The following is a 16,370-nucleotide window of genomic DNA, read 5'->3' on the forward strand; positions in this document are numbered from 1 at the left end:
GCATCATTTGCATCTCTAACAAATTGCATAGCTTGTGTTTGCTACTTGTGACTCAGCAGGATTTAATCAAGAAATCACTCATCAGTGCAAGTAACAATCAATTAGGGTTTTGTTCTCCCTTCATTTCAAATGATTCATCTTCATCAACAATCAATATTTGGTCCTCAGAGATTCATTTCAACAAGCTCAAAGACTCTGAATCAACCAGATTAGGGTTTTGACTGAAGATTGCATACTCCTGACTTTTGCTCAGAGTTTGACTTAATGACTTGGGACATGACCTCAAGACCCCAAGTACATCATTTTGACCTAATCCATTGGCTCAGGACATCTCTTACACAAGGATTGATCTACAGTGGAATTTCAAATCATCAGATTAAGGTTTTGAACTATCAAGGACTAAAATCAGGGATCACATTTGGGAAACCCTAAAAATCCCCAGGAAGTCAATCAAAGGTTTCAATCATCCTCAAATAATCCCTATGACAACATACAATGGAAATTACACCTCAATTCAAGATCCATAGTCATCAATTTGTGTTCATTTGAAGTGTCATTTTTCAATTTGTGCGATTCAAGAGATTAGTTTGGAATTTGTTCAAAGAATTGGCATGTGGATTTGTCATTGATGAAAGAAAGTGTTTCATATGGATTGCTTGGAATTTAGAACAAATTCAAAATTATCCATAAGGATTTCTTCAAGGTTTGCAAAAAAGGAGAAGACATTATCCATTTTGAGTTCATTTTGAAAGAATTGCTTCAAGTATGGTTTTAAACCATAAATTCAAGAATTAAAAGTTCATTGAACATTTTTCACATTACTTCAAGGATTTTTCATTTAAGAATATCCAATATTCATGGTTCATACAACTTCATTCAAGGAATTTTAAAGGAAATTCAAACATTCAAAAATGAAGTTCATTCTTTACAAAGTTCCAAGTTTCAAATGAATTACAATAGAGATTTTGTCCAAAATTCAAGATTGTAACATTTCAAGTCTAATTCAAAATTCAAAGATATTACAACTTTCAAATTCTATTCACTTTCAAGAATACAAGTTCATACAATTCTAAAGTGAAATAAAAGAAAATGCAATGCTTTCTTGAATTCTTCAATCTTCAAAGTCTTCATCCTTCAAGTTCAAATTTCTTCATGCTTTCATCAAGAATGCTCATGTCACATGGAAAAAGAAACAAGAAGGGTGAGATTAGCAAAAAGTTCAATAAAATATTCAAAAGCCCAAAATGATTCAAGACAAAAAAAAAGGGGATCAAAGAGAGATTTTTCTTCCACTTGCATGATTCATATCATAAGAAATATCTTTGGATAATGACATAAGGAATATATTCTTATTCTTGCAATCATGAAGAATATTTTTATTCTTATTCTCATTCTTGAGATGACCATAACCTCCCAATCAAGTTTCTTAATTCCTTACAAATCCCTAAACTTTGCCTATAAATAGGAAGTTCTCCCTTTGCAACAAATGACACCAAAAGCAACCTTAACTACTTGCTTTTTCACTCCTCCCTTTTCTCTCATAATTTTCAAAGTTTCTTAGTTCCATAGTTGGAAAAGGGGTGAAGAAGTAGTTCATACCTTAGTAGAGAGCAACAACTTGAAGTTGCATCTTCAAGTCTCCCTAATATCCAAAAAAGGTTTTGTTGCATCATCTTCATCAAAATAGATCCTACAACAACAAATTCAAAAGTTGTTACAATCAAAAAAAATTTCAAAGATTGAGCAACTCAAAGTGTTCTTCAACAACACCACCCGAATTTCCAGAAAAAAAAGAGATTCAAAACCATACCTCTAGTTGCAGCCCCGTATCAACGCATCAATCATCCTCATCATCCAACTTTCATCTTCATACCACCTTCAATCAACAAACTTTCTGCAGTAACAATTTTCAACAAAGAAATTCAGCAACACAACAACGATTCAGAAGCGGTTCAGAACAACACAACTACAATTCAACGGTTCAGACACTCAACAAAAATTCAGCAAAGCAACAATAATAACTTGCAGCCAGCGGGAAGAATTCGATACATACATCAATCAATTCAAAAATTCAGCCGCGACATCAATTAATTCAAAACAGCATCAACTCAGCGACAGTCGTGAATTCAAAAGCATAGCCATAGTTACAATTACTTGTATCAAAATTTCAGAAAGTAATCAAAGTCATACCTCGACGTAAAACCGGTAAAATCCTCCTTGCCGCAGGTAATTCGATTCCCCTTTCACTCTCAACCTTGCTGTTAATTATTGTTATACCTGTAAATTGCTCAAAACCGAAAGCAGAGAGTGTATAAATAATTGTTGCTATGTTCTGAAGGAGGAAAACGAAATTCATGTGTTGTTGGTAATATGAGTTTCAAAACCGGATTCATAGAAATCGTTTAAGAATTATACCTCTATCTGTCAAGATAGTTTGAATCTTGGTGAAGTTCTGTAGCAACCGAACCATTGTTGTCCACCGCGCGAGAGAGAGGAAAGACTGAGTTAAAGTTGTTGTTTACTGAGAATGAAAGTGAGCGGAGGTAGCCGAGAACGAGAGAGATATGTTGTTGCTGTCGTTGTTCCCCTGAGAGAGAGAGCAGAGAGTGTTAGAGAGGGAGGCCGCGAGATGTTAAAGGGCTGTGTTGTTGTTGAGAGCATAAAGCAGAGAGAAGGATTCAGTTGTTGTTGTTTGTTCATAAACAGAAAAAATCGTGGAAAAATCATGATGGTGAGAAAGAGGCGCTGCCTCTTGTGTTGATTTAGGGTTCTCAAACCCAGCAACTTGTGATAAGAGCATGGGCGGATCCGGGTCACTCTGACCCGACCCGGTCCGGCCCAGCTTTCTTTCTTTTTTTTTTTATTTACTCATTCAGCTTTTGTTACATGTTGGGCCTGCACCTCCATACGAATTTCAAACCCTCTGGCCCAAATATTTAATTGTTTTTTTACTAACTATTTCTTTTAATTTTCTTTAGAAAAATAGTTTGCATAAAAAGGAATTAGTATTTTATTTAATATAGGATTTAGTTTGATTTTCTAATCCTTATTAAAAACTCCAAAAAATATTTTAGATACATATTTGATTTTATGTTTTCTAATTATTTTCTTTCTTCATGAAAAAATCACAAAAAAGATATATTTTCTTAGATTAATTTTGTTTGAATTTGATATTTTCATATAACTTTGTGTAGTTAATCATTTAAATGTTGTTTGATTACTGTTGCACATCACTTGAATTTTCTAACGTCATCCGAGACTTCGAGATTATTTCTCTGTTTTGTCTGTTTGTTTGGTCTTCCATTTGCTGTAGAATTCCATAAACAATTACTGGATGATCATGGAATGCTGAAAGCTGTGAGCTTATTCGAAATTCTTTTCTGCTGGTGTGGATGCCTAACATCTGAAGATCAAGGTAACACCTCAAACTCAGAAATCCAATTTTCTCATTCTTCAAGGTAAGCCTAAAACTCAATCAACTGTTTTCACAACAGTAATCAATTCACTTTCAAAAACATTCAAACCATTTTCAAAACCATCCACCCTGTTTTATGAAAATAAAACAGGGGCCTCTCGAATATTAGAGAGTATAAGACCCACTCTTTTTTCTTTTATACAGTTTTTCTTTGTACAGAAAACTCTTTCAACACAAACTTTTCAAACTGTTTTCAAAACAACAAACGACGCGTCTGTAAACAAAACGATCAACCATGTTTTATAAATATACCATGGGCCTCCATGTAGGTATAAGTCCCAAGCCCCTTTTGTACATACCCATTCCTGTACATGAAATTAGGTATTTCATTGTACACACACATTTTTGTACATATCTCAATCTGTTTTTCTAAACTTTGAGTAACAAACCAAAAATGAAGGTTTTCTTTAAATCTTCCCAAAAAAATACCATGGGCCTCCATGTAGGTATAAGTCCCAAGCCCCTTTGTAAATACCTGTTTACATAACTTTGAATAAACTTAAAGGGCCTCTCCCCGAGTATGAGTCCCGAGCCCCCGTGTATACAAATGGAGCATGCTTACAGGTATATTTCCTTCATAAACTCCATTATATACACACACTTTGTCATATATGTATAACTGTTCATATTTGTTCATGTACTTGTTCATGTTTGTTCGTACTTGTCCATACTTGTGATTGTGTTATATATACTTGTTCAACTTAGTACAACACTAGGTTCCCCATAGCCTCCTATTGGGCTTCGTGCAAAGAATCTCCACTAGTTTAGGTTAGGACATAGAGTATGGTTTCCCGGTGAAATCGCTCTAAGAGCTCAAACCAACTATACCATGCCTCCCCTTGGGCTTTGTACAAACGAGTATCCCTCCCATAGCCTCCTCTTGGGCTTACAATGCAAGGACCCTGGATTGTCCCTCCCATAGCCTCCTCTTGGGCTTACAATGCAAGGACCCTCGGATAGCCTCCTCTTGGGCTTCGTACAAGGACCCACGGGCTTCTTATAAGCATCCCCCAATATCCAAAAACAAATACCCTAGGAGATTAGACATTTTTCATCTCTATGCTAGGAGTATCTCTTATATATCATCACAAACAATCAATCAATCAAACTTTTTTGCCACAAGTCTGGCTAATCAATCAATCTTCTTTTGCCACAAGGCTGGCTAATCAATCAAACCGTTTTGCCACCATACTGGCTGATCAATCAAAGTTTTTGTCACAAGGCTGACTTCATTGAAACTTTTGCCACGAGGCTGGCTGATTAATCAAAACTTTTTGTCACAAGGCTGACTTCATTGAAAGTTTTTGCCACAAGGCTGGTTAAACAAACAAAAATCAAACAGATGTATGTGATGATATAGATTAGATACATCTAGCATTTAGACGACATTTGTCTATTTTCCTTTGCTTCCACTAGCATAAGTGGGAACTACGATTGCTCTGACTTTCTCAACATCCCTTTGAGAATACGTAGGCACAAGGTCGACCCTTGGCGAGCAAAACAAAACACAAAAAAAACCATTCAAACCTTAGCACCCGTAGACCCCGAGCTACAGATGCTCTGATTCCCTCTGAGGGATATGTATGCAGAGGATCGCGATGATCTTTGCGAGCATAAATCAAACAAACACCTTAGGTCCCACCTCTATTTCACAAGAACCTCTCAATAACATGAAATGAAAAATAAAGCAAAGAAGCCTATAGAGTACTATAGATACGTTGGGTGCTAATACCTTCCCTTCGTATAACCAACCCTCTTACCCAAGATCTCTCCCCCCACTTTTAGGTTATTGCAGCTTTTTTCCTTTTCCTCTTTTGGAAATAATAAAAAGTTTGGTCGATACAAAAGAAAAATCATTTTTTTGAGCACTCGAGCCCAAAGAAGGCATCAGGTGTCTCATCTCACAAAAAGAGGAACCAAAACGATTTTTCGCCCGCGACAGTTACTATTGTGCGCTTTGCCTCGATCACATGCTCACTTCAAAGAAACTCTCTTGTATGGAAGAGAGTCCTGACCTTTGAAGATGTTCAATCACCCCTGTATTCTAAGGACTTGAACGAACGAAAGGAGCATAAACCTTCGATTGTTGGTGAAGGTTTGGCCGTTAAGGGAAAATTCTTGCGAAAGGATGGTAAGTTTGACAAGAAGAAGGGAAAAGTCTGTTGAAGTCTTACAATGGCGGAGCATCTGGTATTCGATGCTATCATTGTAAGAAGGAGGGTCACACTAAAAACGTGTGCCTTGAAAGATCATGGAGGTAAGGATAATGGCAACGCTTCCATTGTTCAAGATGACTTTGAATCATCTGATGTTCTTGTGGTTTCAAGTAGTGACTCGAGTAAGGAGTGGATTATGGATTCAGGTTTCACTTGGCACGTGACTCTAAACAAATACTTGTTCGAGGAATTATATGATCAAGATGGTGGATCTGAATTACTGGGAAACAACAAATCTTGCAAGATTGCAGATGTTGGATCTGTGAGATTCAAGCTCCATGATGAGTCAATAAGTTTGTTGACTGAAGTTAGGTATAATCCGGATTTGAAGAGAAATTTGATTTCTCTTGGTGAATTCGACAAGAAAGGATATGTTTTCAAAGGAGAGAAAAGTATCCTAAGAGTCATGAAGGGGTCGAAGGAAGTCTTGAGAGGCGTGAAGAAATAAGGCTTGTATACCCTTGAGGCTGAATTTGTAAGTGGTTCAACAAATGTTGCATCCACGAAATCTTTTTCGAAGACAGAAATTTGGCACATGAGATTAGGTCATGTTTGTGAAAGGGGTCTGGTCGAATTAGGGAATCAAAATGAGCTTAGTGGAGACAAAGTCGAAAAACTAAAGTTTTGTGAACCCTATGTACTTGGAAAATCTTGCAGAGTGAATTTCAACAAAGGAAAACAAAGAACACATGGATCCCTTGATTATATCCATGCTGATCTTTAGGGGCATGCAAGGTGTCCATAACATTCTGGAGCGAGGTATTTTCTATCCATAGTAGATGATTATTGTAGAAAATTATGGGTAGTCATCCAGAAGACTAAGAATGAAACTTTTGAGAATTTCAAAAGTTGGAAGACTTTGGTCAAAATCAGACTGGCAGAAAGTTCGAGAGGTAGAGAATCGATAATGGACTTGAATTTTGCAATGAGGCGTTCGACAGTTTTTGTGCTGCCTCTAGTATTGCAAGGCATAAGACTACTGCATGTACTCCACAGCAAAATGGTTTGGCTGAAATGTTTAATCGAACTATTTTGGAGAGAGTTAGATGCATGTTGACTAATGCTGGTTTAAAGAAGGTGTTTTGGGTTGAGGCTGTTTTCGACAGCAACATATTTGATAAACATATGTCCTTCAAAAGCGTTAGATATGAAGACACTTGAAGAAGTTTGGTCGGGACATCCACCAGATCTTGACAGACTTAGAGTATTTGGTTATGTAGCCTATGCTCACATTAGTCAAGACAAGGTCAAACCTAGAGCTCTAAAATTCATGTTCATGGGATACCCTGAAGGAGTCAAAGCTTATAGGCTATGGTGCCTAGAGCCAGGTCACAGGAGGAGTATCACCAATTGAGATGTAGTTTTCAATGAAGCTGAAATGGCTTTTAAGAAAATTGATGATGTTAATCGAAGTGCAGAAAAATTTGACGAAGAGCTGGAACAGGTAGAGATTCCTGTTGAGGTGGAGCATGTTGATGCTAAATTGCATATCCCAGATGAAGTCGAAGAAGAAGTAGAAGATGCTGAGGAAATTGAGGAAAGTGTCGATGACTACCTATTTTCAAGAGATAGGTCGAGAAGAGTCATCAAGCCACCTCAGGGACTTGGGTATGCAGATCTTATAGCTTATGCCTTAATCTCTGCAAGTGAGGTTCTAGACGAAGAACCTAGAGACTATAAGGAAGTTATGAGGAGTCGAAATATGAATGAATGGCTGAAGGCCATGAATGATGAGATGAAATTTTTTCATGATAATCATACTTGGGAACTGATCAAGAAACCTGTTAGGGCAAGGTTAGTCAGTTGTAATTGGATTTTCAAAGTTAAGGAAGGAATCAAAGAAGTGGCGTCAAAAAGATACAAGGCAAGGTTGGTCGCAAGGGGCTTCACTCATAAATAAGATGTCGACTTCAATGATGTGTTTTCTCCTGTTGTGAAGCATGAGTCCATTCGAATGTTGCTTGCCATATTGGCACAATTCGATCTTGAACTGGAACAGGTGGATGTGAAGATCATGTTCTTGTATGGTGATCTAGATGAAATGATCCTGATGAGGCAACCTGAAGGGTATGTTGAAAAGGGGAAGAAATATTATGTGTGCAGGCTAAAGAGATCTTTATATGGAGTGAAACAATATCCTCGATAGTGGAATAGAAGATTCGACAAGTTCATGGCACGCATAAGTTTCATTAGAAGTCAGCTCGACCATTACGTTTACTTCAGATTTCTACCTGATAATTCATTTGTTATTTTTTTTCTTCATGTGGATGATATTCTCATAGCAAGCAACAATGTCAAAGATGTAAAGAGGGTGAAGGCTGAACTCAATAAGGAGTTTGATATGAAGGATCTGGGAGCTGCATCTAGGATTCTTGGGATTGACATTCGAAGATATAGAAAGCAGTCTAAATTATGCTTATCTTAAGAGGCATACCTATGGAAGATTCTCGACAAGTTTGGTATGTCGAATTCAACGCCTGTTGTGACTCCAACAAACCCTCAATTTAAGTTGAGTGTAGATCAGTGTTCCAGTACTGACGTCGAAAGAGCTTATATGAATAGAATATCATATGCTAATATAGTAGGTTCTTTGATGTATGTTATGGTCTGTACTAGACCCAACATAACATATGTAGTAAGTCTTATAAGCAGGTACATGGAGAATCCTAGAAAGCCTCGCTAGCAAGCATTGAAGTGGATTTTAAGGTACATAAATGGGTCTCTGAACAGGGTCCTAACTTATGGTGGAGCCTTGGGTGACGATAGTAAAGTAGGTTGTATGGATTCCAAAAAATCTATTTCTGGATATGTTTTCACTATGTTTGGCACTGCAATTAGTTGGAAAGCAACACTTCAGAAGGTTGTTGCTTTATCAACCATTGAGGCGGAGAATATTGCTCTCACTGAAGCTGTGAAAGAAGCATTGTGGCTTGATGGTTTTGCTAAGGAGTCGAAACTTCAAGGTCGAGGTATCATTGTTAAATGTGATAGTCAAAGTGCTATACACCTGTCGAAGAACTCAGCATATCATGAGTGAACTAAACACATCGATGTTAGGTTGCATTTTATCAGAGGAGTAATCGAGCGTGGAGAAGTCCAAGTGTTGAAGTTTTCGACAGATCACAATGCTGCTGATATGATCACCAAGACATTGTCGAGTTGCAAGTTTTTCCGCTGTATGCAGTTGATAAAGCTGCATGAAGAAAGCTAGATTGTTCCTTGATGTTATAGAGTTTGTTCCAAGGTGGAGATTTGTGAGAATTGGATCAAACTCTAGTGTGTCTAAGGTTAACTTCTAGTTCGACAGAGATTGTGTCGAAGACCTACATACTATAGTCGAACTAAGTTCTAGTATGTGGGTGTAGAAATGCTAGGGTTGTTAGTATTTCGAATTGGGCCTGTTTGTTATGTCCAATTGTTTAAGTTAGCTTGTACCCTAAGTTGGCTTAGAATGGGTATTTGTGAAAAAAGTCCATTAGTTTAGTATGTTATGTTTTATTATAAATAACATACTAGTCTCTCATCATTGCATAGTGCAAATCCTAATTTAGGGTGAAAGGCTTATTTGTTATTCTTGTAAATTGTAATCTTGATTGAAAGAGAAAGGAAATAATAGCAATTATAACCAATCCTTGTTGTTTTTCTTGTTTTTTATTGTGTTTCCTATTATACTATGTTCTTGACATCCTTTTCACAACATGAACAATAGTGATTTTCCATCAAGATCCAAATCACCTAACACAAAATGGTTAATTAAATTGATTAAGTTCAATCTTTGTAGGGTTTATATTTTTCTTATCACATACTAGAAGTTTTATTATGTACACTTGCACACATTATTCAAACCAAGAGAATGCACTCCACTTCTTTGTACTTCTCAGGAAATGAAAAAAAATTATAGTTGACACAATATTTTGAAGAGGAATTATAGAACACCAAGAATTTCTTATTCTTTCCTTAATGAATACAAGTGTCTTTCATGATTTGTAAAAGATACGAAAATGGAAGGATAACTATCTTACGTAATAATTTTAGCTGCAACAATCCTCCTATAATGACTTTGTTCTCTCTTTATAATATTGGTGTCGCAAATATAAATAATGACTTAGATAGAACTAACATAAGTAGGAGATATTGTAGTGCATCATACATTCAAAATGGGAAGAATTCTATCCGCGAATACGAGTTTTCTCGTCTGCCTAGGCATTACTTATAATGCTCTAAAGTTAAAATGTAAGTTGCCAACTACAGACCCTTAGAAGAGATGCTGCAATGCAGTTGAAAAACAGCTCCTTTGGCAAATACATATTATCTTCTTTCATATTGGTTCATAGTTAACTAGTTTGTAAAGTTTGCATTCATGATCAAAGATTTGTTTTAAGGAGGGTCAGTTATTTGTCAATAGATTCAATTTTGTATCACCAGAGAAATGGAACGATACAAAGAAGATTAGATTCACATTTATATCACCAGAGAAATGTGCAAGGATGACACGCACAAATCGAGAAAGGTCCAAATTTTTGCTATTAAAAAACTTCAATCTGTACAAAGATATACAAATGTGCTACATACAATTTACCATCTCAACTTCACCACCAACTAATCGCAAACTCAAGGCTCGATACTTGTGGAAGACGTGGAAGAACGAACTGCAACTCTATAAACTAATTTCACCAAATCACTACATTCATATTTTATATGACTAAAACACAAGGAACCCCTTTATCTTAAGTGAGAATCATAAGGATCAAAAAGAGAATCTGGAATGATCAAAGGTAACTTATCTATGTACATGAAAAGCCTTCTGAGATTCTCCCTTGTCACTGTTTCCATGTCTACTATGTCTCTACTATCGGTGAATATCCATAGATCGCCCGAGTTCACTCTTTTAAGACTGTCACGACAAAAGGGGCATGACTGTGATCTTGCTCTCCTGCACACACAAAAAATCTCAAGTTTAACAACCTTGCTTGGTCCTTCCTCACATCGAAAGAGCAACAAACTTCAATGAAGGTGAAAGGGCAATGATCACCACCGAACCACACAAACGATTCAAAAATAATGATTTGGATATGCAACGAATAGAATAACACTAATCCAGATAATGAAGAATTTAATAAATATTCCTACATTAAATCATATAATATAAAATACGATTCTCGAAAAATCATAAAATAAGGAACATGTGTGATAGAGAGGGAGAGATAGTACCATTCATGGTAACATTTGAGGCACATGGCATGGTTGCAGTTGGGCAATACAATCTTACTATTCATCTCCATACATATTCCACATTCTTCTTCTCTTTCAAGGTCTATGTCTGAGGATTGTTTGTGCTCCTCATCGTCTCTTCTACGATACCTCTCCATGCATACAACCTTCTGTTTTTTATCTTCCGCATCAGTGACACCTCTTTCAAGTTGTATTAAAGACGGATATATAACCGCTGATCAACAAAGATTTTCAGTACATCAGCAATCCACTAAAAATGCAAACTAATCCAAACAACAACAACCAAGCCTTATCCCACTAAGTGGAGTCAGCTACATGAATCAACTTTCGCCATAATGTTTTATTCAGGATCATGTTTTTACCCAAATCGTTAATCTCAAGATCATTCTTAATAACTTTTCTTATAGTTTTTCTAGATTTTCCTCTACTGCTATTTGTGTGACTTCTCTCCATCTAATCTACTCTCCTTACCACAGAATCCATAAATCTTATCTCTACTAATTCATTTCATTCTACTTAAAAAGAAAAGGAAGATATACCATAGAATTCCCTAATACTTGCTTTTCTTTCATGTGTTGACATGGTAGTTGTCCCATCCACATACACCTGCAGCATGAGCAAAATATGTCACCTTAGACTCCTGTTTCGATAAACAACTTAATTAAGTGATTATCGCATAATAAGTGCTTATGTCAACGCTATTCTTACAACAAAAGATCAACAAAATTCAAATTCTTTTCATGTAGGCTATAAGCTAGAGCTTATCAACATGTCATAAGCTGTGTTTTTAAACTCTGCCAAACAGTCTAACGCGTGTTGATGATGTCATTAGATAAACTCAAATAAACCGGTTCAAACAGACCTCAAATTTCTCAATTCAAAACAAACATAACAAAACCAAAATACCCAACCTTGTAAATTAGGATTCTTAACAATCCAAGAGCTCCAGCAAGATTGCAATCTGTCCATTGTACCAGAAACAGAAACAAGTGTGCTGCAGGACTGTATGACATTCTCATCTGAAGGCACGCACCATCATATTCTCTAGGAAAATCCGATGCTCTACACACCCAATAACACAAACAAGTTATAACCTATGAAACACAACACAGACACGACACCAACACAGACACGTCGATACTGATAATAATTATAAAAAAAAAAAAAATTGAACATAATCACATGTGTCTGACATTTTTTCCTTTTTCTACTTCCATACTCAAAGGCATCATGAATTATTTGCTAGCTAACAAGACAGACACTGTTTGATTGATTGTTTTGTAGAGTAACAGAATGGACAATCACAACACCAAAATCATGAATTTGCAGTTTTACAAACTCTCCACCATATATTCATATTTGACTTAAAAGAAAATTTAAAAAAAAAAAAAATCAGGGGTTAAAGTAAAACCCCAGAAAACAATAAAACAAAAACACTCAAATTCAAAATCATGATGATCCAAAAACAAAAATGAAAACTTTATAGTTAGGATGCGTACCCTTTAAGCCAAAACTAAATAAAAATCAATTTTTTTCAAAAGGGTATGCGAATTGAAAAAGAAAAAAAAAAACTTACAAGGTATTTGCGTGATGAATATCAGCTTCAAGAAGTTTAAGAGATTCCTTGAAAGACCTTCCCATGGAAGAAGAACCGCCACTTATGTACATATTACCTCCTCGTACTCTCTCCCAGATTATTGTCAAACCAAAACAGAACAGTAGTACTTTGTTGTTTCGATCAAAAGACAACAACAATTTTCATGTTTTGTTTTTTTTTTTGTTTTTTTTTTCTCTCTCTATAGGTGTAGAGTAATTAATTCTATAGTGTAGAATCTAGAATGCGCCTTCTATTTTGTTCTTTCGAGTTTCAACACTGTCCAAAAGATATTTAGTTGACACGTGGCATTTTATTTATTTATTTAATTTTGATTAATTGGGTTTTGGTAATTGAGGAGTTCGTGGATGAATATGTGAGGACAGACTTATCCACTTTGTATTGCTTTTTGGCATTGATGACTTTTCGCATTACACACCGTTTATACTAATGCTACCTTTTTCACCACCTATAGACCTCTTTTTATTGGTTTTCATTATTTTTTAATAACACCCATTTAATTTGGTCAAAAAAAAAAATAACACCCATTTAATTAATTACCATTATTGTTTCATTTTATCTATTCTTTTATATGAATAAGATAAGAGTATATAGACTTTGTTTGGTAAAATTAGTTGATAGTTTATAGCTGAGAGCTGGTAATTTGTAGCTGGTGACTGATAGCTAATAAGCTAATATTAGTGTTTGGTAAATTAGCTGTTTTATTAGTTAATAGATACAAAATGACATAAATGATCATTTTAATTAATAAGGATAATAATATTTTGTTAAAATAATAAAGATATAAATGGAAAAAAATCATAAGTTAAAAGCTACAAGCTCAAAAGCTACTTCAAATAGCTTTTGAAAAAAAACTAAAAGTTAGTAAAAAAATTACAAATTAAAACTAAAATAGTGTTACGAAATAGAGTTTTTTAATTAATGTGAGATGAAAAGTTAAAAGTTAAAAAAAAAAAATTCTTACCAAACAGATCTTAATATCTTTCATCTTATTAGATGTTTCAAAGTATTTTTACTATCCAACGTTTTTATTACAATATGATAAAAATAATTTAGAGTGTCTTTGTATGAAATACTTTTTAACAAAAAATATAATTTAGAATAATTTAGACAAATTTATTATTTTGATAAATCATACAAAAATTTATTAAAATGATAATCTACGTTTAATTTAATAATTTTTAGGAGGTTCAAGAAAGCTTTTGTGGGAATTACGATGATTCCGGGGACTATTGGTTGTTTGCAGGCTAAGCTGGATATGGAAGGTTATCACAATTTGAAGGCGACGCCGATTAGCAGTTCTGTTTGTCTTTTAGAAGAGTCGGTAGAAGGAACTATTAAGACTTTGATCGCTGAAGGTCCCAGGTGGTGGGCGAATTGTTTTTCTGAAGTGAAGGAATGGAAAGAGGGCACTCTGAGTGTGGGAAGATCTATTTGGATTGAGGTGTACGACATCCCTCCTCATGCTTGGAACTCGGTGTTCTTTTCTGCTTTGGCAAACTCGATTGGGAAATTGATTTGTATTGATGACGCTACGGCATGTGGGACGAGGATGGATGTGGCTAGATTGTTCATAGAGGTTCCGATTGAGTCCGAATTGCAACTGCGACATACTGTGGAGATTGACGGGACAATCTACAATCTGATCATCAAAGAATTCTGTTGTGCGAGAGGCATCTATACTCGCAAGTCCTTTTTTGATTATTCTGAAGCTGGATTTGAGTCTGACTCGATTAATTCTGATTCTCTTTCTGTTTCTGGTTTCTCCCGGGAGGACGATGATATTCTGAGAGGTGAGAATTTTCTGGACTTCAATCAAGATTGTTCTGTTAGGCAGGCTGGGTTGGCGGCTGCTCATGGGAGAGATTCACCTTCAGGGACTGACAGGCTTGGTAAGAAGGTTGTGGCGTGTGGGGATGTTTCGGTGGTTAATGTGGAGAATCAAAGGACTGTTAGGGACACTTTGGTTCGGGATGAAGCTACCGATTCGATTTCAACATCTTCTTCTTTCGTTCCAAATTCTGTACAGCAACTCAATATTGGGGAAAAATCTGTTATCGAGGAGGTTTTTAAGGAAGCTCGTGGTGATGTGGTTACGGCGGGGGGGAAAGGAGGCGCAACACCTTACCCTTACCCGTTATCTTTTGATGGCGCTGTTCACCAAGTTAAAAGGAGGAAGAAACAGTCTTTGAGGAAACTAACATTCAAAAAGATTTCTGAGGCGGGAGGTTCTCTTCATAAAAAATCCATTCTGTCGGTGAATAAAAACAAATTAAAAGAGATGAAAGGAGCTGGTGTGAAGGCTGCCCATTGTAAATCTGATTCTGGACCAATAGCTATTGTGAGTGCTGTTGCGAAAACAGAACCAACTCCGTCCTTGGGCGCTAGCCTGGGTTATTCCTCTTCTGTCTTTAGTGAGTTTGGTGACATTGCTAGGAATAATTTCAGGTTGTGGGGCAATCTTGATTGTGAGTCGGGCTCTAAAATTTGGAAAGCCATGGAAACTTTGGGCGTTGTTAATTATGGCGAGGAAGAGGCGGTGTTGAAGAGGCTGGAGGTTTTGGAAGAGGAGGCAACTTCTCGAAGGGATAGTAGGAAGGAGATTAACAAAGGTGCATTATGTTAATTGGCTCATTGAACATAAGAGGGGGGGGGGGGGGGGGTAGTGCTTTGAAAAGGAAAAGAGTTAGTGCTTTAATTTCAAAGATTAAGGCGAATATTTTTTTGATCCAAGAAACAAAGATTGTGGATATGCAAGATTGGATGGCAAAAAGTTTTTGGAGGAATAATAACATTGGATACTCTTACTCAAATTCGGTGGGTAGGTCGGGAGGGCTATTAACGTTATGGAAGAATGAGAACTTGGAGGTGGTGTCTAGCTTCAAAGGTGAGGGATATCTCGGTATCAAGTTCTTGAAATCCAATAAGTTATTTTATTTGGTTAATATTTATTCGCCGTGTGAGTTGTCTAAGAAGAGAGATTTGTGGAGGAGGATTTTGGAGTTGAAGGATGTAACACCCCATTTCTACCCGACAAATATATATAAATCAGAGTTTTCAAAAATGTCTCAATAAACAAATGAGGCGTCACATAATAAAAAACAAAACAAATCAACTCGTCGCATAAAGCGGATACATAGCACCTTTGAAATAGAATAACTTATTTTATTAAAACACAGCGGAATCACTTAAGAATGTATTCAATAAAATATCTTCAGTTAACTTAACATTTTGTCCAACCAAAATTAAACAATTAGATAGCAACATCAATAATAGTATAAAATCGTTCCCCCCAGAGTGCTACGTATCAGAGCGACAACCGACTCGAGTAACGGCAACTAAATCTTCATACTTGAATACCTGCACGTTACCAATATAAAGGCAACGGCGAAACAAGAGAAAAGGGTGAGATATCAAATCATATAAGTGGGCATATGATAAATTGCATGCTAGGATTCAGACATATAAAATCATTACATCGCAAGTATCAACAGTTACCATACACATCATACTTCCACATTTCATTAATCTTTCACACTTTTCATCGCACAACAAGTCATAATTATGTAAATAGTATCATCTAATAAATTTCACATATTCAAGTAAGCACAAAATTCAATAGTATAATACTCAAAAGATTCAATACTATTATCCCAAATATATACACAATCCATCATTATCACATATTCACACGTTTAACCAATTATATATCAAAACATCACCAATATCAATTATCACATCTCATGTACACATGACAATCACATAAATGCATATATTCAAACATCACTTAACCTCAATGTAACTCAATGCAAGACATGTGACTCTATGCATG

At 36.0% G+C, this 16,370-nt stretch overlaps 1 protein-coding gene and 1 long non-coding RNA gene across 2 annotated transcripts; both read right to left on the reverse strand.

Moving 5' to 3' along the window:
- Positions 1–1,246: 1,246 nt before the first annotated feature.
- LOC131629343 (uncharacterized) lies at positions 1,247–3,230 on the reverse strand. The gene is made up of 3 exons (XR_009292016.1): positions 2,191–3,230; positions 1,811–1,894; positions 1,247–1,690 (listed from the first exon to the last, which is right to left on the reverse strand). It is a non-coding gene; the product is annotated as an uncharacterized LOC131629343 (long non-coding RNA).
- Positions 3,231–10,192: 6,962 nt separating this feature from the next.
- Positions 10,193–12,749, reverse strand: LOC131629342 (E3 ubiquitin-protein ligase AIRP2-like). The gene is made up of 5 exons (XM_058900129.1): positions 12,500–12,749; positions 11,835–11,985; positions 11,463–11,529; positions 10,903–11,137; positions 10,193–10,624 (listed from the first exon to the last, which is right to left on the reverse strand). The coding sequence occupies exons 1-5, from the start codon at positions 12,589–12,591 to the stop codon at positions 10,414–10,416; spliced, it is 756 nt and encodes a 251-aa protein (XP_058756112.1). The 5' UTR covers positions 12,592–12,749; the 3' UTR covers positions 10,193–10,413.
- Positions 12,750–16,370: the final 3,621 nt, after the last annotated feature.

This window comes from Vicia villosa, unplaced genomic scaffold (genome assembly GCF_029867415.1).
Source record: "Vicia villosa cultivar HV-30 ecotype Madison, WI unplaced genomic scaffold, Vvil1.0 ctg.000559F_1_1, whole genome shotgun sequence".
NCBI classification, from domain to species: domain Eukaryota; kingdom Viridiplantae; phylum Streptophyta; class Magnoliopsida; order Fabales; family Fabaceae; genus Vicia; species Vicia villosa.

Coding starts and splice junctions, on each gene's coding strand:
- LOC131629342 (XM_058900129.1), bottom strand. CDS start 12,591: ATGTACATAAGTGGCGGTTCTTCTTCCATGGGAAGGTCTTTCAAGGAA. Junction 11,138..11,462: donor AAGTATTAGGGAATTCTATG/GTATATCTTCCT, acceptor TTTGTTGATCAG/CGGTTATATATCCGTCTTTA. Junction 10,625..10,902: donor CTCAAATGTTACCATGAATG/GTACTATCTCTC, acceptor TTGTGTGTGCAG/GAGAGCAAGATCACAGTCAT.